Source organism: Chiloscyllium plagiosum, unplaced genomic scaffold (assembly GCF_037043375.1).
Source record: "Chiloscyllium plagiosum isolate Xiang-an unplaced genomic scaffold, Cpla_swu_hap1 HiC_scaffold_30, whole genome shotgun sequence".
Classification (NCBI taxonomy): domain Eukaryota; kingdom Metazoa; phylum Chordata; class Chondrichthyes; order Orectolobiformes; family Hemiscylliidae; genus Chiloscyllium; species Chiloscyllium plagiosum.
In genome coordinates this window covers 14,575,306-14,591,222 of record NW_028270168.1, presented here as the reverse complement: position 1 = coordinate 14,591,222, position 15,917 = coordinate 14,575,306, and the positions used below count along the sequence as shown (strand labels likewise).

The 15,917-nt window shown below is 42.2% G+C and overlaps 1 protein-coding gene across 1 annotated transcript; it reads left to right on the top strand.

Annotated features, from left to right (window-relative positions):
* The first annotated feature begins 232 nt into the window (after positions 1-232).
* On the top strand, positions 233-6,868 carry LOC122563412 (ATPase inhibitor, mitochondrial-like). Its single transcript, XM_043717152.2, has 3 exons — positions 233-389; positions 4,337-4,449; positions 6,604-6,868. Exons 1-3 carry the CDS (start codon positions 315-317, stop codon positions 6,755-6,757), a joined length of 342 nt encoding a protein of 113 aa, XP_043573087.1. The 5' UTR covers positions 233-314; the 3' UTR covers positions 6,758-6,868.
* The last annotated feature ends 9,049 nt before the right edge of the window (positions 6,869-15,917 follow it).

The following is a 15,917-nucleotide window of genomic DNA, read 5'->3' as shown; positions in this document are numbered from 1 at the left end:
ATCCTTATAAAATAGGCAACAGGTTTAGACAGATGATCTGGATCAGCGTTGGCTTGGAGGGCTAAAGAACCTGTTCCTGTGCTGTAATTTTATTTGTTCTTTGATTCTATAACATTTGCGCCATTGTGTGGACTGGCACCAACTCCCTGATTGACAGGTCCAGAGTCACATGGTTCCAGGGGCGGAACCATCCCTGTGGGGGCCGGGATCACGTGGTTCTTGGGTCCGTGACGAACCCTGATTGACAGGTCCGCGGGTCACGTGCTGTGGGCGTCAGCGTTGGCCGCCATTCGGTCACTGCAAGGACGGGGACGATGGCGCGTTTGCTGGTGCTCAGGAGTCAGTTCGTTGTCGCTCGGCAGTTGCGGGCTTACAGCGACAGTAGCCAGGTACCACACCGGGGTCAGGGGGTGGTCTGGGCCTGAGGGCCCCCGGGGAGGGCCGGAGCGGAGAAAGCCCCCAAGCACTGAGGCAGCTCGTGATGTCGGGCCCGGTCACTGAGTGAGTGAATGACAGGGCAGCTCGGGCAGATGTCACCCCCCTTCACCTCTACCCCACGCCCCCTTACCCATCCCCCACGCCCCCTTACCCATCCCCCGCGCCCCCTTACCCCACCCCCACCCAACCCCACTTCCCCCCCTTCCCACCCACCTCCCCAACCCCCTACCCACACCCACCCCACCCCCCCTTCACCCCCACCCCCCCACCCCCCCCACCGGCACGGTGGCATAGTGGTTAGCACTGCTGCCTCACAGCGCATGAGACCCGGGTTCAATTCCCGCCTCAGGCGACTGACTGTGTGGAGTTTACACGTTCTCCCCGTGTCTGCGTGGGTTTCCTCCGGGTGCTCCGGTTTCCTCCCACAGTCCAAAGATGTGCAGGTCAGGTGAATTGGCCATGCTAAATTGCCCGTAGTGTTAGGTAAGGGGTAAATGTAGGGGTATGGGTGGGTTTCGCTTCGGCGGGTCGGTGTGGACTTGTTGGGCCGAAGGGCCTGTTTCCACACTGTAATCTAATCTAATCTAAACCCCCCCCTTCACCCCCATTTGGAATGCCATGCTTCTAGGAATTCTCGTGCGTGTCTTTTGTTTGGCTTTATTTCAAATGAACATTATTTCAACAAGCCAACACAGTACAGCACAGAGGAACTATGCAGAGCAGAGGAAGATCACCTATACAGTGTATTCAAAAAGAATGGGTACCCAATGAACACCATCCACCGATCTCTCAGCAACAAACCCAAACAAGCAGAAAAAGCATGTCCAGAAATCCTAGCCACACTCCCCTACATCAAAGACATCTCGGAAATGACTGCCAGACTACTCGAACCCCTTGGTATCATGGTAGCCTACAAACCCACTAAAACAGCAGCTAATGAACTTGAAAGACCCTATTACAGACAACAAGCAAAACTAATGTCATTTACAAAATACCGTGCAAAGACTGTAACGAACAGGCAGAAAACTAGCCACCCGGATACATGAAGATCAACTAACCACAAAAAGACATGATCCTGTCTCACTAGTATCCTTACACACAGATGAGCAAAGACACCACTTCGACTGGGACAACACAATCATCCTAGGACAAGCCAAACAAAGATACGCACGAGAATTCCAGAAGCATGGCATGCCAACCGGAACTCTATCAACAAACATGTCGAGTTAGACCCCATCTACCACCCCCTAAGAAAAGGAACCGGAGGTGACTTCACCACAGGAAATAACATCAACCCAAACATATAAATAGAAAGCAGGGACTTTCAGCATGAGGCCCACTGAAGATGTTCCCTAATAGGGTAACAAAATGTCTGGAAATGAACTTCCAGTTCTACATTCAAAACCTCAACCTGAGCTACAAATCTTCTCAAAACTCGCTGAAGAGAATAGGTTTAGAGTAGGAGGAGAAAGATACCTAAGGGGCAACTTTTACTTGCAGAGGGTGGTAGGTGTATGGAATGAGCTGCCAGAGGAAGTGGTGGAGGCTGGTACAAATGCAACATTTAAGAGGCATTTGGATGGGTATATGAATAGGAAGGGTTTGGAGGGATATGGGCCAAGTGCTGGCAAATGAGACTAGATTAGGTTAGGATATCTGGTCAGCATGGAAAAGTTTGACTGAAGTGTCTCTGTGCTGTACATCTCTCTGATTGTATTTGCAGTGGAAAGTCAAATTGTAACTGCAGTTTCAAATTTGTCTTGTCACTGTATGGGCAATTGTGCAGGCCGCAACTGATTTATTTAGCAACAAAAACAGAAATTGTTGGAAAAGCTCAGCAGGTCAGACAGCATTTGTGGAGAGAAATCAGAGTTAACGTCTTAGGTTGAGTTCTGAGGAAGGGTCACTCGATCCAAAATGTTAACTCTAATATCTCCAAAGATGCTGCCAGAACTGAGCTTTTCCAGCAATATCCTTTTTTTTTATTTACAGCATCCACAGTTATTTCAGTTTTGACTTATTTAGATCCTGGAGTAACATGTTGTCTAAATGCCATTCATGTTGCTGGATAGTTTGTAGGTGAAGGATGTTGTCTGTTGTGGACAGGTGTAAAGTCCTTCTAAAGACATGTTGTATTTCTCAATGTATTGTTCGTGTTGAATTCTACAGGGGAGGCTGGGTTCTTAAATTCACTGAAAGCTGCATTAGATTATTCACATATAAGGGAATTGAGATTTATCTGGGGCTGACTATAATGACCATAAGCTACCTGGACTACACCTCCTCCCACCCCGCCCCCTGTAAAAACGCCATCCCATTCTCCCAATTCCTTCGTCTCCGCCGCATCTGCTCCCAGGAGGACCAGTTCAAAATACGCACAACACAGACGGCCTCCTTCTTCAAGGACCGCAATTTCCCCCCCGACGTGATCGACGATGCCCTCCACCGCATCTCCTCCACTTCCCGCTCCTCCGCCCTTGAGCCCCGCCCCTCCAACTGCCACCAGGACAGAACCCCACTGGTCCTCACCTACCACCCCACCAATCTCCATGTACAGCGCATCATCCGCCGTCACTTCCGCCACCTCCAAACGGACCCCAGCACCAAGGATATATTTCCCTCCCCTCCTCTATCAGCTTTCCGTAGAGACCACTCCCTCCGCGACTCCCTTGTCAGATCCATACCCCCCACCAACCCAACCTCCACTCCCGGCACCTTCCCTTGCAACCGCAGGAGGTGCAACACTTGCGCCCACACCTCCCCCCTCACTTCTCTCCAAGGCCCCAAAGGAAACTTCCATATCCGCCACAGATTCACCTGCACCTCCACCCACATTATCTACTGCATCCGCTGCAGCCGGTGTGGCCTCCTCTATATTGGCGAGACAGGCCGCCTACTTGCGGAGCGATTCAGAGAGCACCTCTGGGCCACCCGGACGAACCAACCCAATCACCCTGTAGCACAGCATTTCAACCCCCCCTCCCACTCCACCGAGGATATGCAGGTCATTGGACTCATCCACCGCCAAACCACAACAACGCGACGGTGGGAGGAGGAGCGTCTTATCTTCCGACTGGGAACCCTCCAACCACAGGGGATGAACTTGGACTTCACCAGTTTCTTCATCCCCCCTCCCCCCACCTTGTCTCAGCCGAATCCCTCCAGCCCGGCACCGCCTTCCTGACCTGCAGTCTTCTTCTTGACCTCTCCGCCTCCACCCTGCTCCGACCTATCACCCTCACCTTGACCTCTTTCCACCTATCACATTTCCAACTCCCCTCCTCCAAGTCCCTCCTCCCTACCTTTTATCTTCTCCTGCTGAACACTCTCTGCTCATTCCTGAAGAAGGGCATGTGCCCGAAACGTCGAATCTTCTGTTCCCTAGATGCTGCCTGACCTGCTGTGCTGTTCCAGCAATAAAGTTTCAGCTCTGACCATAATGTAGGCCTGAGGCCGCAACCAGACCAGCCATGATCTTTTTGAGTGGTGGAGCAACTCAAAGGACCAATGTGATTTGAGAAGATTTGTCACTCAGGTTGAAGTTCAGGTTGTAAGTTTCCTTATTGTGCTGGGAGGTTTGTTCTTGGGCATTTTGTTCCTATGCTAAGTAACATCATCAGTGAGCCTCTGTTGAAGCCTCACGTGAGCTTCAGTGGAGGCTCACTGATGTTACCTAGCATGATACCAAAACGTCTGAGAACAAATCTACCAACTTAGCAAGCAAACCTAAACCTCAAAGGACCAATGTTCCTAATATTGCTGAGATGTTAGGCTGCTTCAAATTGCATATAAAGCTGTATAATTTCCTTCCAAGGGGTAGAAGACATTTTCCAAGGGAACATGGCCAATGCTCTGTGCGTATTTGCTAACCTAAAGATTGATGATGTTTGTGTTTCAGCTGGGAGAGTTGGGCAAAGGTGCTGGCAAAGGTGGTGGTGGAGGAGGGAGCATAAGAGAAGCTGGAGGTGCGTTTGGCAAAAGGGAGGCAGCAATAGAGGAGAAATACTTCAGGTAACAATTTCTACCATCTGTCGGTTTCTCAATTGTGACCTGTTTATTTCCCCTTCCTGCCCTGACTGATTTGGGTTACTATATAATTTAATGTTTCTAAAATCTTGATTGAGGATCTGTTGAATTCAGAGGATGAGGTTCTCTGAAATTGACAACTCTCTGCAACTGTCTCTAAACTGTTTAGAAGGATCGAACGTTTGCTGCCAAGAGTAATTTACTGTTCGAATTTGTGTAAAATTTCAATTTGATAGCCTGAATGTTTACAATGTATTCAACTCAGTCCACTGCTTTTGTCATGATTGCAACCAGTTGATGCAAGTTGTTACATTTTAACATGTAATTTGAAATGATATTTTGAAAATTCTTACCCACAGTCCCTGCTTATTTTATCTACCCTGCTAGTCTAAAATGTGACCTCCCTTTTACAGTTTGTCTGAGGGGTATTTAAATAAGTGGCAAGTTGAATCATGTGACTTATTACAGACTCAGGTCGAGCCTAAATATTGAATAGCTGAGCCTTATCAGTCACTAACACCATAGGTTCTACATTTAGTGTAGGTATACCTGAAAAGCAGAGTGAATTCACTCATTCTTGATAGTAAGACTTCTGACAACTAGTTCTAACAATTGAAACCATATTATAAATGATCAAAAACAAGCTTAGCACACCAATTCTGGTAAAGACTCTATTAAGAGTCTTGATTGGTCTGGTATCTTTTAGAACTGACTTTTGCAGAAATGTATTGTTTTCTGTGATTATAGAAACTGCTTTTGTCTTTTATTTGTTGATGTGATATGGGTATCATGAGCTTGGCCAGCATGATTTCCCCAGTGTTAATTGCCCTGGAGAGGGAGCTGCCTTAAACCACTGCAGTCCTTGGAGTATAGGGATATCCATAGTGCTGTTGGAAAGGAAATTTCAGGATTTTCTCCCAGGAACAGTGAAGGAATGCCAATTAGTTTGGGTCAGGTGAGTGGCTTGGAGAGGAACGTGCAGTTGATAGTGTGCCCATGAATCCACTGCCTTTTGTCCTTCTAGGTTGTAGAGTTTGTGTTTGAAAGAGGCTGGGAAAATCTTGGTGAATTACTGCAGTGTATTTAGTAGATGTCCTGACTGCTAGTGTGCCTGACTGCGAATCTTGAAAGTGGTGCAGGGGTACCAATGAAGAGGGTTGTTTTATCCTGCATGGTGTCAAACCTCTTGAATGTTGTTGGAGCTGGACTCATCCCAGGCAAATGGAGGCTATTCCATCATACTCCTGACTTGCCTTGTAGATCGTATTATTCATGATTCAGGGAGACTGGAAGTGAGCTCGTGCCCCATTTCCCAGCCTCTGACCTACTCAAGTGGCAGTGGTATTTATTTGGTCCATTTCAATTTCTGGTGATGGTAACCTCCCAAGATATTGATGATGGAGGATTCTCAGCATTGGTAATACTACTGGATAACATGAGATATGGTTGGAATCTGTTATTAGAGATGGTCATTGCCTGGCAATGACCATGTTCAAATGATATGTGAACCTGCCCAGAAAGAAGCTGTTTTCTTTGTCTGAAAAAGCACAGCAAATGAAAGCGTGCACACCAATTACTTCCATCTAATGTATCCTAAAGCAAGATTGCCAGTACATTGCCAAATTAAAGGTGGAAATTTTGAGTTTGTGTTGATCAGCAGTAGGATTGCTCAGACTCCATGTCAAGAGTCTTGAAATCAGCATCGAGACCAAATCCCAGAGTTCCATACTGTATGTTGGATAAATACTTGATGTTTAAAGCTGGAACATGTCTGAACCACTCATTGGCACAATATTGATCCTGTGCACCAATGTAGTAGTCAATCTTCACTCCTGTCTAAATTTTGTATGTATGGGTTTAAGAGAAGTTTCTCCAGGTTTGTTCACACCACTGGGTCTCCTAAGGTAGAGAGGTTCTTCATAACGCTTCCTTTTATGATCACTTAGCTCAATATAACACCGTCACAGTTTATGACTGCTCAGTTGCTCTCATGTATTGCTGAAAAGATGAGGCCCTTTTGCCTTTTCAAATGTATAGCTACTTGGCTATGGCTTCAGAAAGTAATCTCTGATTTATCTTTAACAAAATGCTTCCTTTTTCAATACCTACCAGGCCATTTAAAGTGGTTCTGTTTTGCAGGGAAAAAGAAATGGAACAGATTGAAAATCTGAGGAAACATCATCAAGAGGAGATTAACCATCACGAGCATGAAATACAGCGTTTACAGAGTGAGATTAAACGCCACAAGGGTCAGATCAAGAAGCTGAAGCACGATGGCTATGACAGTGACTAGATTTCTAATGTTTCTATGTTGCTAGAGTATTTCAATCATGGCATTAATTAATGGTGAACTCTTAATTGTGCTTGAATGTAAATTGTTAAATAAAAAAATCACTGTTCACTATCTCAAACTTTGTATACAGCTTATGCCAAGTGCTGAGGCTGTGTGCATGTTTTTTTGTGATTTGTGTAATTGAGTCTGTCCTCAGGATAGGGGAGTCCAAAATTAGAGGGTACAGAGATCCTGTGAAAAGGGAAAGATTTAAAGGCATCTGAGGGGCAGCTTTTTCCTCTCACAGTGCAGTATATATGGAATAAAGTGGTAGAGGTGGGTACAATTATGCTATTTTAAAAGACATTTGGACAGGTTTGTGGAATAGCAAAGGTTTAGAGGGATAGGGGTCAAATGCAGGCAAGTGGGAATAGTTCTGTTTGGGCAAACCTGGTTGGCATGGATGAGTTGAGCCAAGGAGTGTGTTTCTGTGCTCTATAACTGTAAACTATCCATTGTTTATATGGGTTATACCTGCATTTCCAATTTTGGGCCACTGAAATTCTAGAATTTTTAAATGACCTATACCTGACCTGATGGTTACAATAATTCTAAATGAAATTACTCTTAAATAATTTTAGGCTTGGGAGCAAATAACACATCTGTCAGGCTTGCTTTAAAAGTGACTATTTTCTTAGTGATGCTGAAGAAGTTTGACAACTGGACAGTTTTCATGTAGCAGTGATGTAGTGATATTGTAAAAAGGCAGAACATCATCTGGGTTAACTTTAATGGGGGGATAGATGGTGAATCAATGGTAATGTTACTGGTCTAGTCGTGTAGGGAACTAAGCTAATGTTCTGGTTCATCAACTCTCATCATAGTTGGTCCAATTAAATTAAATGAATAAATTAGGAATATAAAGCTAGTTGATTTAACACATCAATGTCCTTTTAAGGAAAATAATTTACTATCCTAATCCAGACTGGGCTGCATTTCAGGCACTCACCAATGTGGTTGACTCTTTAACAGTCCTCTGAAAACCTGGCAGGCCATTTAATTCAATAATTAACACTAGCAGCAAAAGTTCTGATTTTACCAGTAATACCCATGACCTGTGAAAGGGTAAACTTCCAACCCTTATGCAAGCTGAAGGTGATTTGATCATAATATTGTGCATTGAATAAGCTACAATAAATTGTGAACAAATTTGCATCCAGCCTGATATTTTGGTTTCAAGAGGTATTTTAGTAGAATATGCTATCTAATTGGTTTTCTAGAGGAATTAAATGATATAGCAGAGCTTCCCATGGGACATACTGGTTAAATAGACACCCTGGCAATACACTTATGTGAACATAATTCCATTCTCCTGATCTTGCTAGTATTTGGGAGTGGATGTCTAGTGTGAAGTTGGTTGGCTCTGAATTTAGAGCTTTCCGATAAATGGCATGCAATCTCATATTGGTATTTAGAGCCAAGTTGACTATGCTGCTGATATGCTTGTGTTTTAGTTTTTAAAAAAACTGAGCTTTTGATAATTTCTGCAATGATTGTTCAGAGGCCAGAAATATGCTTCTCTTGCCCAGAATTTGTGCTTCTCACTTTTGGGCTGTAGGGTGGCAAGCAACTTTGAATTGCTACATCTAATTTACCAAATGGTAGTTTGATGTATGTTGTATTTTCTGCAATGGTGAGGTGGGTGTATCATTGAGCTGAGTTTTTAAAAAATATGTTCTAACTGATCGAATCAAAAAGTGGAGGGGAGGGTATAGCCTCTATGCTCTTTAATAAATTGATGCTTGAGTCTGTAGTGCTTAAGTTACTATCGGTGGTTAAACAGGTTTCCTTTTCTAATCCAATTAGTCATAAATGTTAAGTTTAATGAGGTTGGTGGTATGGACAATTCTATAGGTTTCAGACTGTCAGGTTTAGTATGAAAAACAAGTCAGCCATGTTTCTTCCATCCAAAATAAATAAAAGGTTTACTACCATAAAGTTACATCAAAGATTATTGACAAGCAATTTTGATTAAGCAAACATATTTTTCCTATAAAATTGTAGATCCAACAGAAGGCTGGAGAGAGGCAATAAAAATGAAAAAGAAACTGCAGTAAGCTCTGATGAAGAGTCATCGCGACTCAAAATGTTAGCTTGCTCTGTTTCCATGGATGCGGTCTGACCTGCTGTGATCTCTAGCATTTGACATTTTCAGTGCAATTTCCAACGTCTGTAGTAATTTGCTCCTGCAGTGTATTTAAGGTAGTTTGGCCATGTGATAATTAAAGAAAGAAGAAAAGTATGTGTTGTAGATTGTCTCAAATAGTTTTTTGACTCCAAAGGGATTCTGCAAGTAAGCTGTTGATACTGGAATTTCTATGTGGACCAGTTGTAGCTGGATGAGTTTCCTGTTCTTCAAACAAATCCTCTAGGAATCCTCCATGACTAGTAAAAATGACTTGTGGTGGGTTTTCGGCTCATGCACTGCTGGAAATAGCTGCAAGGAAAGTGAAGGAGACTAGTGCTCTGTTGCTCTTTTTAAAAGGTCAAATTTGTTCTGAGTTCAAAGATACAATAGTCATCCTGCTGCAAGCTGGGGTATGTGGAAGTGATTTAGACAGCTTCCAACCTTTCTAGAACTAACTTAGTTCAGATTTTTTTTCGGATAACTTCTCTCGAGTTCAAGCTAGTTAATTTCGCGGATGCTTAGTGTTTTTGGTTTGTGAGATTAAAATACTAATCCCATGAGAAGAAACTGTCTGAGAATGTTACCATACTACAAATAACCTGCTTAAGTTTAATGTGTTATAAACATCCCAGCTGTTTTAAGGATCTGGGCTATTTGTTTCAGAAAATATTCTTTGCTACCTCCCCCCCCCCCATTAAAGTAAATGCATAAGAGTTTAGGGTTTGTTTAAGTGATAATAGAATAAAAAGCTGAACTGAGACAATTTGCTGAATCTAATATTAAAAGTAATGACTAATGCACTAAGAACATCTTGGAATATCTGAATAAAATATCTAACAATATGTAAGAATAGATTATTCAATAATATTTAGAGCAGTTTGACTTTAAAACCCTGAGCTTTAAGTTATTTAGTTCACATGGGAGAAAATACCCTTGAGAAATGTGAGGGTCTGTAATTTGAAATTTGGGTTTTTGTTTCATTTTGCTTCCTCCTGCTTTGCGAATGTGGGTACTCACCTCCTTTCATGTGATAAATCATACAACACCAGGTTATAGTCCAACAGGTTTAATTGGAAGCACTAGCTTTCAGAGCATCGCTCCTTCACCAGGTGGTTGGCGCTCCGAAAGCTAGTGCTTCCAATTAAACCTGCTGGACTATAACCAGGTGTTGTATGATTTTTAACTTTCTACACCCCAGTCCAACACCGGCATCTCCAAATCTTTCATGTGATGCTGTATTCCTTATTTATTTGGTGAAGATGCCTTTTGAAGTTTTGAGCTTTTACCTAGTGATTTTTAACATTCCTTTCATCTCTACCTTATTCTTTCAATCATGTAAGAATCACATGTTAAATGTTTATTAGTAGAAAGATTTCACTTCTTTGCCTTTGAGTGCGGTCTTATCCTGGTTTTGAAAATAACCATGCAGAATAACCTTTTTCATTCTTATCAGTTGGATGGATCCTGGATTTCTTCTGAAGTTAACATTTTTACTTTCATATCCAATTATGTTATGTCCTACCTGACCTCCCTTTAGTCATTTAGCTATTTTTATATTTTTCATTGACTGTGCATAATAATTATAACTAATAGTGTGTGTGTGTATATATAGTGTCTTCATGCTAGTTGTAATGTTTTTAACATCTGTATTCTACCTAACTTATATTTCTAATGAGATATAGTATTGTTACAATGTGACCTCTCTCTGAAAATCACTTCATTTGAGCTCCCTCCTCCATCTGGGTACAGTGTTGTTGTTGTTGTTCCCAGTGCCCTTTCCTGAGCAAATTGTCCTTTGTTTAAAAGTTCAAAATATATTTGTACGGGCCCACAACAACTTTTACAAAATAATATTTGGATCACATCTGTTCGTAATATGGCTGGTCAACTGTCTACCGCATTTTTTATTCAGTCATTGGTTATGATGTGATTGACTGGGCCAGCGTTTATTGCTCATCCCTAGTTATTATTAAGAAGGTGATGTTAACCCACCTTACTAATTCACTGTGGTCCAGAGGTACAGGGAGGCTTGCACTTCCAGGATTTTGATCCAGGGACAGTGATACTGTTCAGTCATGATAATCTATGGCTCGGAGAGGAGCTTTTAACTCTACCGCAGAACTGAAATTCTTCCAAAGCTGGAATGTTGGTGAAATGGTTTATACTGCCTGTGAATAGAATAGGTTCAGGTCCGTCAACTAAATCGACTTGCTGAGTTGATGCTCAAAGATGTTCTCAAAGTACTGAGATGATCAAGCTTGTCCATCTACTGTTCATTCTGTGGTGCATCCTCCATCTATAGAAGATGCTGAACTTTCAGCCAAACACAACAATATAAACATAATTTTTAAAATGCCTTCATCTTATTCATTATTGTAGATTTTTTTAAAAATTAAGATTTAGTTGTTGGGCATATGCTTTTAATACTCAATCACACAGTGTATGCATGTGTATGTTAACTAATTTGTCCAATACTCCATGGATCACAACCTATTGTATAAATATAATTTCCTGTTACTAGGAAGACCAATAAAAGGCTGTGTTGTGATAAAGCCATAGTATAAAGAGGTGTACATTTGCCTTTTCTTATGAAGCAAGGTTGAGGGAGACCGGTGCGAAGAAGTCTGCACAAAGCTAATAAAGTAAACAATTGTGAGGCCTTGGGGTTTAAACAATAGAAGCAGCCTGAATGGGTGGGGTCAAGCTCCCACTGAACCAGAATTTTCAGTTTTAGTTTTCTGCAGTTGTTAGAATCTTGAAACTGGGTGCGGAAGCTTTTATTCCTCTCTCTGTTAGAACTAAAAGCTGGGGTTCTCTTCCTGCTGGTAGAATTGCATGTGAGACAATCTATTTTACTGAATTTGCCTTTTCCAAGGGTGTGTTTATATAATGTAACTATATTGGAACAGGTAATTAGTAGTAGTTAGTATATCTATTATTTTGTTAAGCATCTTGATTGTTACAGTTAAGCCAATTCTCTTATTTTCATTTTGTCTGTATTTTAGTTGTTGTATAAAAGGAAAGTGGGTTTTGCTTAATGTTGAGTAGTTTTGACCAACTGAAGTGCACCTGGAACACAATGCCTTCCACTTACCTTTAAAATAATAAAAAGTTAGACTATTTTCTTAGAATATTATATATTTTGATATATAATGGTCTGGCCCATTATATATCAGTGTTTAAACACCAAGATCTATCAAGCAGATACTTAAGCTGGTAATTATGTTTCTTTATCAAAACAAAAATTATTCATTAAAGATGCAATAATTTATTAACATATGCAGTTAGTGACACAGAGCTACAAATGCTTCTCCCTCTAAATACCGCCAAAGCATCCACAGTCTTCAGCAAAAGAGGAAAAGAAAAGAGATTTTTCTGCAGAGACTGGTTATCTGAAAAACGGAAAAGCTTTGGCAATTGGATTATTTTTGAAAGCAAAAGGATACATGTTAAATGTTATGGAGTTAGTTGTTCTGAGGTTCTGATACATATGGCCAAGTCCCTAATCCTGCATGATTGTCTCTTAAGCCTTGCAGACAGAGCTTGCTCAGAAAATTCCATATTGAAAATGTTTTCCCCATATTTCAGAAGTACCAATAGGTTTTACCTTGAGCTCAAAAATATGGCTTTCTTTTTGCAAGTGAGAGAGATCTGCTGGGCAGCTTATTCTAAGCAAGCTCTTCTCCAGCTGAATCACAAGAAGCAAGAACATCTTGATTCCAGCTTCTGTTCAAGACAGCCTCATCAGGGTATCCAGCAAAGTAAGCAGTTAATAGTTATGTGATTTATAGGAAGCATTCATTTAAAAAAAAGAAATCTGCCATGTCCACTGTGAACTTTCAATAATCTCTTAAAGATACCACTCAGGTATTTACACAAAACATTGAAATGAATTCATTTTCTGCAATCCTTCAAAAGTAAAGTCTTCTAAGCAATATTAAATACAAAGCATCTTTGTAATAAATGGCAACAGAATGTATTTGATTGTTTTAAATTGTTGCAAACTTTCTACTGAACGATAGTAAATGTTAAATATAAATACTTCACATCTGCACATTTATAACTCAACCTGTGCTAGATGGGAGGACAAGGGCAGCAGATAGATGGAGCATGACCACCAACAAGTTCTTCTCCAAACCACAGACACACTACATTGTTGACCTTTCACTGTCAGTGGGTCAAAATCCTGGAACTCCCTTGCTGCTGGCAGTGTAGATGTACCTACACCTAAGGAATGCAGTGTTCTAGGAAGGTAGCTGACCTCCACCTTCTGACGAGGAATTAGGTGTTGCAATAACTACTGGTTGAGCTGGTGATTTCCACACCCTCTGAATTCATAAAATAAAAGGCTTTTATAGAGCACTTTTAATATACGTAGGTTTATTAGCAAATATTAAAGGAAGACACACATTGAGGTTTATGGCCTTTCGGTTTAGAATTAGAATTTTGGCTTAAAATAGCCTAGGAAATTGGAAGCATCAAATGGTGGACTAATTGAAACTAAAAGGCTAGAATTAGAAGAGAACAGAGACGTCAAAAGATTGTAGGTCTGGAAGAGTAATTGGGAGGAGGGATGCCATAGAGAGATTTGAAAACAGTGAGAATTTTAATATAGAAGTGTTATTTAACATAGAGCCAAATTATGTCAGTGACCACTGAGATGATGGTTGACACGACGAAGTGTGAGCTGGGATGGTGGGATGCCAACCAGATGGTTATGGCAAGTTTTTCCTATGCAGTATGTGTATATGACTGGTGTTTTCTACTGCTGGTGCATTAAGTTAATATGAGGCATAGCACTGGGTACTCAGCAACTAGGGTTTTCAGTACTTTTTAATAGATATATTGCAAGTTAATAAATGCACATTTCTGAACTCTAAATAAATGATTAGGGATAGTCAACACGGTTTTGTGAAGGGTAGGTCATGCCTCACAAACCTTAGTGAGTTCTTTGAGAAGGTGACCAAACAGGTGGATGAGGGGAAAGTAGTTGATGTGGTGTATATAGATTTCAGTAAAACTTTTAATAAGGTTCCCCACAGTAGGCTATTGAACAAAATACGGAGGCATGGGATTGAGGGTGATTTAGTGGTTTGGATCAGAAATTGGCTAGCTGAAAGAAGACAGAGGGCGGTGGTTGATGGGAAATGTTCATCCTGGAGTTCAGTTACTATTGGGGTACTACAAGGATCTGTTTTGGGTCCACTGCTATTTGTAATTTATATAAATGACCTGGATGAAGGCATAGAAAGATGAGTTAGTAAATTTGCAGATGATACTAGGGTTGGTCGAGTTGTGGATAAAGAATGTTGTAGGTTACGGAGGGACATAGATAAGTTGCAGACTTGGGCTGAGAGGTGGCAAATTGAGTTTAGTCCAGAAAAGTGTGAGGTGATTCACTTTGAAAGGAGTAACAGGAATATAGATTACTGGGCTAATGGTAAGATTCTTGTTAGTGTAGATGAGGAAAGAGATCTTAGTGTCCAGGTACTTAGATTCTTGAAAGTTGCCACCCAGGTTGATAAGGTTGTTAAGAAGGCATACAGTGTGTTAGCTTTTACTGGTAGAGGGATTGAGTTTTGGAACCATGAGATCATGTTGCAGCTGTACAAAACTCTGGTGAGGCCACATTTGGAGTATTGCGTACAGTTCTGGTCACCGCATTATAGGAAGGATGTGGAAGCTTTGGAAAGGGTTCAGAGGAAATTTACTCGGATGTGGTCTGGTACGGAGGGAATTACAAAACCTGTGCCCACACCTCCTCCCTCACCTCCATCCAAGGCCCTAAAGAAGCGTTCCATGACCATCAAAGTTTTGCCTGCACATCCACCAATATCTTTTATTGTATCCGTTGCTCCCGATGCAGTCTCCTCTACATTGGGGAGACTGGACGCCTCCTAGCAGAGAGCTTTAGGGAACATCTCTGGGACACCCGCAACAATCAACCATACTGCCCTGTGGCCCAACATTTCAACTTCCCCTCCCACTCAGCTGAGGACATGGAGGTCCTGGGCCACCTTCGCCGCCACTCCCTCACCACCCGATGTCTGGAGGAAGAACGCCACATCTTCCGCCTCAGAACACTTCAACCCCAGGGCATCAATGTGGACTTCATCAGCTTTCTCATTTCCCCATCCCCCACCTCACCCCAGTTCCAAACTTCCAGCTCAGCACTGTCCCCATGACTTGTCCTACCTGCCTATCTTCCTTTCCACCTATCCACTCCACCCTCCTCTCTGACCTATCACCTTCATCCCCACCCCCATCCACCCATTGTACTCTTTGCTACCTTCCCCCACCCTCCTCCCCGACCTATCACCCTCATCCCCATCTGCATTCACCTATTGTACTATATGCTACTTTCTCCCCCATCCTCTTCTCATTTATCTCTCCACCCTTCAGGCACTCTGCCCATATTCCTGATGAAGGGCTTTTGCCCGAAATGTCGATTTTCCAGCTCCTTGGATGCTACCTGAACTGCTGTGCTTTTTCAGCGCCGCTCTAATCCAGACTCTGGTTTCCAGAATCTGCAGTCATTGTTTTTACCTAGTATGGAGGGAAGGTTTTACAAGGAAAAGCTGAGGGACTTGAGGCTGTTTTCATTAGCGAGAAGAAGTTTGAGAGGTGACTTAATTGAGACATATAAGATAATCAGAGGGTTAGATAAGTTGGACAGTGAGAGCCTTTTTCCTCGGATGGTGATGGCTAGCGTGAGGGGACATAGTTTTCCGTTGAGGGGTCATAGATATAGGACAGATGTCAGAAGTAGTTTCTTTACTCAGTAGTAGGGCCATGGAATGCACTGCCTACAACAGTAGTAGATTCGCCAACTTTAAGTGCATTTAATTGGTCATTGGATAGGCACATGGAGAGAATGGAATAGTGCAGATTAGATTGGCTTCTGATTGGTTCCACAGGTCGGTGCAACATCGAGGTCCGAATGGCCTGTACCGTGCTGTAATGTTCTATGTCCGATACTCAATAGTTAACAGT